At 34.1% G+C, this 10,432-nt stretch overlaps 1 protein-coding gene across 1 annotated transcript in view; it reads left to right on the plus strand.

The window, feature by feature from the left end:
* Nucleotides 1-10,432, plus strand: part of LOC138176022 (protein piccolo-like) — a 591,004-nt gene that overhangs the window by 439,198 nt on the left and 141,374 nt on the right. The window contains exons 11-13 of the mRNA XM_069106747.1: nucleotides 4,968-5,076; nucleotides 5,827-5,894; nucleotides 7,290-7,501. Coding sequence (XP_068962848.1) covers nucleotides 4,968-5,076; nucleotides 5,827-5,894; nucleotides 7,290-7,501 — 389 coding nt within the window. The remainder of the gene's footprint in view (nucleotides 1-4,967; nucleotides 5,077-5,826; nucleotides 5,895-7,289; nucleotides 7,502-10,432) is intronic.

A 10,432-nucleotide genomic window follows, 5' to 3' on the forward strand; every position in this document is an offset into this window, starting at 1 on the left:
GAGAAAAACTTAAAGGAACTTGTGTGATAAAAATGATGAGTTAATATTCTAACTGAAGAAGATGTCTTCTCAATATTTTTAGTAAATCTTATGAATAATAATTTTATTAATATTTACATGTACATCTGAACATATTTTGATGTTAGTAAAAAAGGAGCTCTTCTGTTCCAAGTTAGTAATAGATTATTTATAAAACATTTTAATTCATTTATTAAAATAATTTATTCTTATGTACCATCCAAGTTAGCAATCACTTATTAAACATTTATTTATTCATTTATTAAAATTGTTTCACATGATCATGTCTTTTTCTAAATTACCATGGGCATAGAATATACAAGTATGCTTGATATTCATATTCAATGTGTTTTGTAGGTATAAGGAAAACATTTTATGTAGCAAGAATTACATTTTAATGTCTATTGAATTTGAAAGTATTGAAAGACAGAAATACCTTAAAAGACATTTTAATGTTTTACTTTGTCTTTTTCTACATTAGATTCCATTTTCTATGAAATGAAGCTTATTTATATTCCCTTTCTGTCAGTATATCATGAGTCATGAGTCTTCTTATTCTATAGATATATTTCTATGTTATATCAAAGTATGAAGAAGTTTTTTTTTTTATTTGTGGCTATGAAGCAGCCTTTGTACTGATTTCCATGGAGATTTTTCATGAATATCTCCTAATCTTATAATGTTCAGAATTTCAATTAAATTTGAATACTCACTGGCATGTATAGTCCCTATAGGTTTGTAAAATTCATTTTTGTAATCAAATGGTGTTTCCAACATCTCATTACCCATTTTGTTCAGGTTTATTTTTAAAACATTAAAATAAAATGAACTACAGGATAGTATGATTAATGATGAATCACATATATACCTTTTATTTAGCTTAGATAGTTTTTCTCCACAATGTATTTCTTTCAAGGACAAATGATTACATGAATAAAACACTTCAATTTGCCCCAGGTAATTTTTTTTCAGCTCCATTATAGACTTTGTGTAATGTTGGATGACTCAGACATAGAGTCATCTTCCGCCCCTCCCCCTTCAGCAAAGAATTTTGTCTTCCAAATTACTAAGAAAATGAAACCCCCTGTAGTGAATTCCTTCATTTCCTCAAGTCCATAATACAAAATCTGAATACTTAATTTTTCATGTCCATTTCAGTTAATACTATCTTTTAGGACTGCTTCCTGAATCACATAATTTTTTTTAATTATCTTATTATCTAAACATAAACATGCATTACTATAAAACAGCATAAATAGTAGTACTTCCATTTTATACTGTTGTATATCTATAGGATCTTATTTAATTATCAAAATAGTAGGAGAGTTTAATTGGGTATAATGCCCATTTTTTAGATTAGAAAATTCAAAATCAGGTAGCTTAGTTAATTACAAGGCCTTAACTAACTTCCTTCCAACTTTACCCCAGAATGAATGATAATTTCACCACTAAGTAGATTTTTGTAAGACATGGTATATACTTATTTGTCATATTCCCCATTAGAATATGAGCTTCTCCAGGGTTTTTGTTGTCCAGTTGTTTTTTTCAGTCATGTCTGACTGTCTGTGACCCCATTTAGGGTTTTCTTGGCAAAGATACTGGAGTGGTTTGCCATTTACTTCTCTAACTCATCTTACAGAAGATGAAACTGAGGCAAATAGAACTAAATGACTTGCCCAGGGTCATACAACTAGTAAGTGTCTGAGGCTAAATTTGAACTCAGGAAAATGAGTCTCCCTGACACCAGGCCCAGAACTCTATCCACCATGCCATCTAGCTGCTCCTTCTTGAGGGTAGGGACCATGTTTTTGCCTTTTTTTAAGCCCTAGTGCTTATCACAGTGCCTAGCACATACCAAGAATTTAATATTCTTTGTAAGATGAGAGACTGATTAATGAAACTTCCGTAAACTAAATGCCATAGCATATAACTTGGAAAATTAAAAAATCTGACAAGTTTTTGTTGTTATTCTGTAGTATGCTTAGAGTTGCAGAAGGAATAGTTTGGTGAATTCTATTGACATATCTGAATGTTATTGAATGCATAACATAAAATGTATAAGAAACATGAGGAGAAGAGGAATGGGTGTTGGAACATGTTACAGAAGTAACAGAAGTAAAAAAAGAGTAGGCCTTTTGAATATTTTGTTGAATACTGAAATCATTATACTAGTTTTCTCTATCATTTCTCTTATAATTTTACTAACGATACTGAAAAATATTTTTCCATTTTGACCAAAAGGTGATATGTGTAATTTGCATTATAAGAGGTTTTAGAAAATTAGTCAGTTTTATATTTGAGAAGCAATTCTTACTGAGAGAAAAAAGGAGAAATGTGAGGCTGTTTCATTACCTATCAAATATGTTCCTAGAGAAATGTGATAATACAATTTCCAGATTATAATAGCATAAATAACAAATATGTTGCAATCAGAATCATGCCTTCATGAATATACTTTCTTTTGCTGACCAAAACAACGTGCTTTATTTTATGTATTCACTGTCCTGTATTTTTCTGAGGTGGGTTGGGGTGGGGGTGGGAATTTTCATTTGGTTTTATAATATTTTCTCTCTTAATATGTACAGCAGCTTGGAATTACTGAAACAAATATAAGGCCTATTAGAGGATAAAGTTTCCCTGGTCTTAAATTTTAGTAAAATAATCAGTTTTACTATGAATATTTTGTTTTGATGGTGGTGGTTGTATGGACTTTTCTCTCCAATTTATTGTTGTGAGAAAATAATAGTTATTTGCAATGAATAATGTGCTTTCCAACACATAGCTGGCTGTTACTCATACCCAGAAAGCTCCCTCCTCATCTCTGCCCAATTTCACTGGCATATTTCAAGTCCTAGTTAATATTTCATCTTCTGTAAGAATCTATTCCTGGTCCCTCTTAATGTTAATACCATTCCTCTGAGATTGACATTTATAAAATAGATAGCTAGACAGACAGACAGACAGATATATAGATAGATAGATAGAGAGACAGACAGACAGACAGACAGACAGACAGACAGACAGACAGACAGACAGATAGATAGATAGATAGATAGATAGATAGATAGATAGATAGATAGATAGATAGATAGATTAGATAAATGGATGGATGGAATGAACATAGTTGCATGTGTTTTCTTTCCAAGTTTGATTTTAAGTTCTTTGATGTCAAAGATTGCTTTTTCTTTCTTTCATTCTCCAGTACTCAGTCCAGTGTCTGCCACATAGTAGATTTTTTAATCAATATATTTTTTTGACTTGAGGTGATTAAACCCCCAATGTTTAAAGGGTCCAATTCTGCCCTTTTTAGTCAATGGGTGGGTTGAAGAGATGATGGGGGAATTCACATGGAATTTTCTGAAGTTTCCCCAAATCAAATAATATAAGAGCAAAATGTCATCTTTTTGAGTCCCTTAGAATAATATTTTCACAATTCTAGAACACACTGGCTTTGTTAACAGTATAAACTGGGATTCTGAATAAGTGTATGTGCATCTCTAAAACAGACAGTATTGAATTATTAGCTGTGACTGATATTAGTTTCATTACAGAAAGAGTTCAGTGGTACAATGGATAGAACATTGAACCATAAGTCAGGAAGACCAAAGTTGAAATCCTGATTCAGACTCTTACAAACTGGAGAAATCACATAACCTATCTGTGCTTCATCTGTAAGATAAGTTTCTTCATCTATATGATAAGAATGATAGGAATGCTACCTACCTCACAGGGTTGTTGTTAGAGTCAAATTAAGTAACATCTATAAAACACTTTGTGAAGTCTAAGGAGCTACATAAGTACTACTTATTATTTTTATTATATATATATATACATATATATATGGAGCTGGCTAAATGTATATAACTAAATCTGCCAAGAAAACCTTTAATGGGGTCATGAAGAGACTAGAACAACTGAAAAAAAATGAGGGAAAATATTTCATGACCCAGTAAGTAAAATATTTTATGTAGTTTAGACATTAAAACTATTGAACTTTATTTTATTTTTGCGCAAAGTGAAGGCCTTGTGGGAGGAGGAGAAAGAGGACACCTTGTAACATTCATGGGAAATTTCATTCTATGTAAGAATATGTATGCCAGATGGAGGCATGTCAGGGAAGATGTGCTCAGGAAGTAATAAATTCTTGTGTAGAAATGTAACTGTTGCTGTCATACCCTTTAAAGGAATGTTTGTCAATCAAGCCAGGTGACATAGATTAATGCAGTAGGACAAGTATTTGATTTTAAATTAGGTAGACCTGAGTTCAAATCCTGCCTCAGAAACATATCAGCTATGCAAACCTAGATAAGGCATTTAACTCTAGGACTCAGGTCCTTCATCTATAAAATGAAAATGTTAGTTTTAGTGACTTTCAGGATTCCTTTCAACTCTACATCTGTTATCCTTTAATGAGGAGTGTGGGCATAGCTATGTTGCAGGCGACCATGTCACTGCACCTATTCAGTGGGTTATGCCCTCTTGTCCCAGAAGGGTTTAGGGTGAGGTTCCAATTCTGCAGCAGCCAGAGCACCAAGAAATACTTGATATAGTACTTCCACATCCCTGTGCCCCAGGGAAGAATGGGGTGAAACCAAAAATGACTTAATAGGTATTTCTATACTTTTGTTCTTAATGTCTGCTTGAATACAATGCATATTTGTTGCTATCTAAACAGACTTGGGCCTCCACAAGGAAGGACAAAAGTTTGTATATCCAGCCAGATATCCTTATGTGGTCAGGTAAGTTAAGGAGACCAGATCTAATGGTTTTCTCGTGCTGTGAACTGGCTTTGATAAACATTATTCCAGAAACCACTGAGTTGAGATTCTCTGGAAGTGTGTGCTGAGTTGCTTACATTTAGGAAAAGAAATATTCCATAAGGAATGCATGGGTCCTAGAATTATGGAACTTGTCTAAACCTATTCCCTTACTTGTCTTTTTTTTTCTAGGAATGCAAGTGTTAGAATGGAATGGAATTCCCCTGACTTCTAAAACCTATGAAGAAGTCCAGAGTATCATTAATCAACAAAGTGGGGAAGCAGAAATATGTGTAAGACTGTGAGTTTTTCCCCATCTTTCTGTTTCCATTTTTTTGGCTTTTCATGTCTTATTTTTCTTTAAAGTTGTTAAGGTGGAACCTTTTTGCCAGTTTTTAGGATGTATCTATATTTCCATGTAATTAGAAAATAAAGCATTAATTGTTTCTTGTGTCTGTTATAACACAAAAGTTCTTTAGCATAGAGAGAATGAACTCGATTTTATTTGTAATAAAATGTCAACGGTTCTTCACTTTCATGTCTTCTATTAAACATTCTTCATTTAGATGAAAGCTGTAACTCATAATCCATGAAAAACATACAACTAGGTCCCATTTAGTGCAAATAATGAATCTTGTTTAATTGTCACACTATTCAAATCCACACCGAACATTTCTCTCTGGGAGAGAAAAAGTGACCATGTTTTACATAATTATAACTTCAAACAGTGTGAATTTGAACATATGCAATCCCTACAGGGGAATAATTATTCATACTAATTCTGACATAGCAGTATTTGCAGAATTTCAACATGAACTTGCATTTATTCCATTAAAGATTTCACCTTAAAGAATCATTTTATCAGCTACTCGACATTTTTAGTAGCACTGCAAATATATATATGAATATATATATATTAACTACAGAGAGTGGTTATGCTTGGGAGTTGCTTTATATATCATTGATCACTTTTCATTTATTGAACTAAATAAAAGACTTTCATGAGAAGGAGGAAGGGCCTTTTGTCTCAGGCTTCTTTTGCTTTCTTTAGGGATATCAACATGCTCTCAGATTCTGAGAATCCCCAGCACCTGGAACTACATGAACCACCAAAGGCTGGTAGGTGAAAGCTATATATTTCCAACTGTCTAGAAACCAAATCCCTCAAATAAAATAGAATTCATTTCATAGGAATGGAAACTGGACCTATGATTTCATAGAGGGATTTCTTAAATGAGGGCAGTCATTCTACCAATGCAGGTGAGCGTCTTCTATGAAATGTATAATCTTAGGGAGTTGTCTAGAGAACCGAGAGGTTAAGTTTATAGTTAATACTAATCCCTATTTATGTAACAATGATCATTTTCTTTAGACATCAAAGATATCAGCCCCTTAGACTTAGTGTTAAGGTTTGCTCTGAGACATGAAGGATCCTTAGATGGTAGAGAAAACAGAAAAACAAACGCAGATCACATACAGCATGTTTCCAAAGGACAAGAAAGAGTGACTCCATTGGTTCCACACAGTATATTTTACTTCTTTCTCAAAATGAAGCAATTTATGTTCGTTCTGATTTTCAAGCTCTTCTATACCTTAAACTTCTTTTTGTAGTCCATAAAATTATTAATTCTCAAGAAGCACATGAAGGGGCAAAGGAGAATGAAAGCAAATTATAGGAAATATAATTAACTAGTTAACCCAAAAAGTTCCTGCCACGTACCAGACATTTTGCTAAGCACTGGGCATACTGTGACATATAAAAAAAGTTTGAGATATAATTTCTGAGTAATTAGTCATTTTATTAATCATGCTATGCTATTAATAAAAGGGATTCTTGAAGGCTAAAGACCCTCACGGAATCCAGTCAGCACTTACATGCCGTTGGAAAAGTAGGTATTCCTGAGGGTGGCAGTCAACTCTGATTGGTTAACAAGTAATGAGAGAATATTATAATGAGAGGTGGGCTTATTCTAATGAGGTTCTGGGAGACATGACTCTGATCATAGTCTTGGTTAAAGAGCCATATCTATATCACAGAAATCTAGATAAAAGGGAGAATAATCTACTTTTTCCCAGACCTGTCTGAATAAAACATGATGGGACAAAATCCATCAATTCAACTCATACAAAATTTCTTTTCTTTTTGAACAGATATGAGTTTTCCTTCTCATTATCAGCACTACATTTCAAAGGCTTCCTGAATAACCTACAGGGGCTTATTTCTGAATGAGGAAATAGAAGAAGGGGAAAAACCTTAGGCCCAATTCAATAATTGATTATTAGTATGAGAGAAATAACCATTTCTCTCAATACAAAGAGAAAAATAGAAGCATTCCTGACCCACAAGGAGCTTATACTATCCATAATGTGGTACTAATTTCCTTTTAATCCACTAAGGGTTGATATTTTATCTTTGATACTCAGAATTCTAATAGTGATGGTGTAGAGGATGGTATGGAAGTCAATTTCTTTGACATGGACTTAGTACATAAAGCTACTTTTATCTTATTGCAGTAGATAAAGCAAAATCCCCCGGGGTAGATCCGAAGCAGCTGGCCGCTGAGCTCCAAAAAGTTTCTCTCCAGCAGTCACCACTGGTTCTTTCTTCAGTTGTTGAAAAAGGATCACATGTTCACTCAGGCCCCACATCGGGGGCATCCAGTGCTGTTCCCAGTCCTGGTCAACCAGGATCACCCTCCGTGAGCAAAAAGAGGCACAGCAGCAAGGTGAGTCATTTCTAAATATGTTCCAAATATGGTTTCTTTTTTCAAGTCAATCCTTAGATCAGGGAAAAACTAATGAGAGACAAATTTGTATGCCCAAGCTTTCTGCTCTAACATCTTCCCTTTTTCTCTGACAATGTAATTGCTAAGAAGCAAAAATCAAAACCATGTTTCTTATATGCTGCAATCATTTCTTATCATAATATATCCTTTTAATCTAGCAAAGTTAATTTTACTTATATAAATATAAAAGTGGAATATGCCACATAGATTTTATGTTCATCATAGTTGTTTCTTTTTAAAGTGTGCTTTAGGCGTTCTGAAGTTTTCAATAAGAATATTAAGAAAGATAAAAACACCTATGTGACTTTAGGCAAGTTTCTAAAACCTCTATCAATCTCAGTTTACTCATTTGTAAAATTGGAGGGGGCAGTGGATTGGATGACCTCTAAGTTATCCTTCAACATGATAACAATGACTCTGTGATTCTAATTGCTGTTCTATAGTTTATTTTCCCAACTCAAGCTATGCATTTACTGAATAAACAGCTATAAACCTTCCCCATTTCACACATAAGAGTGTATTCTTTGCATCTTCCTAAATACCAAATAGATGAAGTGCTACCCTGCATCCTGGCCTGCTCAGTGCAGTGTAGCAATGCAAGGCAGCAGATTTCGTAATCAAAATTTCATGGGTATTGGCCTAAGGCTGTTGTTATCCTTTCAGAAAGAAAAGTAGAACAAGTCTGTACTAAGAAGGCAAAAGAGGAGAAAGACCAAATTTCCAAGAACAAGTTCTGTAAGGCAAAAATCATTTCCACTTTTGAGTAAACAAGCAAGAAGATGCTAAGAGTTACATTTATGGCTCTTGTGCTCAGTTGTACTGAACTCACCGGACACACCCACAACTACTACACACATACAGAGTCTATGTATAAGTGTGTAGGTGTATTTATATACACATCTACACATACACTCAGTGTACATACTGTGGATGTTATATATAATTACTATGTGTATATACTTATGTTGCCATGTTTATATGCATGTCTGCACACAAATACACATGCACTTATGTACATGTGCACATGTATATGTGTGGACGTGTATGTGGACACATATACATACACATATATGTGCGAATACACATGCACACATTCATATACATTTTCCCCTTCATAAGGGCTCTTTAGGGTATCTCTGTACACTAAAAAGTATTTTCCTTTTCTGCTTTCCATACACACACACATGCACACAATATACACATAATTTTTTCAGCCAAAAATCTCTTTCCTTTTCCAGAATTCAAGTTTTCATATAAAATAGAATCACAGAATTTTAGTCAGAATGGACCATCCAGTTCAGGGTTGGGGAATCTGTAGCCTCGAAGCCACATGTGGCCCTCTAGGTCCTCAAGTTAGGGTCTTTGAGTCAAGGGCCACACCTGAGGACCTAGAGGGCCACATGTGGATAAGAAATATCACCTATAATTCTCCTGACTCTTAAGCTGGTGTTTTTTGGTGTCTTTTATCCTTAGCCCTTGGTACTAATACCTTTCCCCTGAGATTTCCTTCTGTATACTATAACTGTATCTACCTCTCTATCTATCATCTGTCATTTATTGCATGTACATACACATGCTGTCTTCCCTAGTAGAGTGCTAACCTCTAGAGATGGGGTACTATGTTTTTGCCTTTCTTTGTACACCCAGCACTTACCACAGTACCTGGCATATTATAAGGACTTAATAAATGCTTGTTAATCAACTGATTATGAAATAGATACTTCTGCTCCATTGCTGTAAAGAGTCATAAAGCTTAGTATATGAGCCTAAGATTAAGGAAACCTCATGAAAATAATAGTCTCCCTTTGTGCATGTGGTATAACACATATTACCTGATACATCTTGGGGGTAATTTGATAAAATCCTTCAGTTTATATCACATGAAAGAGAGTTAAACTAAAAATAATGAGCAGGATATGAAAGATTGGACCAGGATATTTTTCTTATTTACAAACTTGTCATTGTGACTTCTCAGAAGATTAAATGAAGTTAGCATCATAAACAAGGAATCTGGCATTTTTCTTTTTCTGGTCAAATTCTTATGTTTTAAATCCTGCTAAAACCATCACTCGTATGCTTTGGCTCGGATTTAACATTACTAAAAGGACCAGGTTCAAGTGAAAATCTTCTAGTACGGTATTAGAACACATTCTTCCTAAAAGATAATTCTCCAGAACACATGTTCAAATATAGAATTATGTCTTTGCCTAGTTCACATATTATCTGTTAATCCTCTGAATCTAGGAACATTAAGAAATATTAGAAATGCCCAGAATTATCCAAACTGATGGATGCCTACCTAAGTACATTTTGCATTTACAGAATAAAGTACAAAGATTTTCAATGTCTAGTCACTTACAGGTCTAGCTGGTCTTTCTTTTGACAGATGACATGTGGAGAGTGGAAAAAAATTGTTCTATAGTTCCTCTGGCAACTAATGAAAGATCAAAGCAGCACAGTGGGACATTGCCAGATGTATTGATGTACTATATTTTTTGTTTTGTGCAAGAAATCAGGTGCTGTATGGTTTTCTGTTATTTTTGCTGAAGTGTCAAGGATAATTTTGATGCACTTTTATGCTGGAAAGAATATTTTACTGGACCAAACAAGACATGCAGATTCATCTATATAAAAATATGCTATAGAAGTTTCTAGATCTCTTTGACTTTCAGTTTGTTGCATTTCTGTACCATAGACGACTTTACACAAAAGATAGTGGTCAGAGTGTCAGTCTGATTATAACTATCAGTTTAGGAAGATTTTGCTTGATAGATGGTAGAAACCTTCAATATTGATGGCTTATTTTATATCTGTATCTATATGTCGAGACAGACAGAGAGAGAGAGAGAGAGAGAGAGAGAGAGAGAGAGA

Source organism: Petaurus breviceps, unplaced genomic scaffold (genome assembly GCF_028583685.1).
Source record: "Petaurus breviceps papuanus isolate PSGF00001 unplaced genomic scaffold, PetGlider_PUasm1.0 80, whole genome shotgun sequence".
NCBI lineage: Eukaryota > Metazoa > Chordata > Mammalia > Diprotodontia > Petauridae > Petaurus > Petaurus breviceps.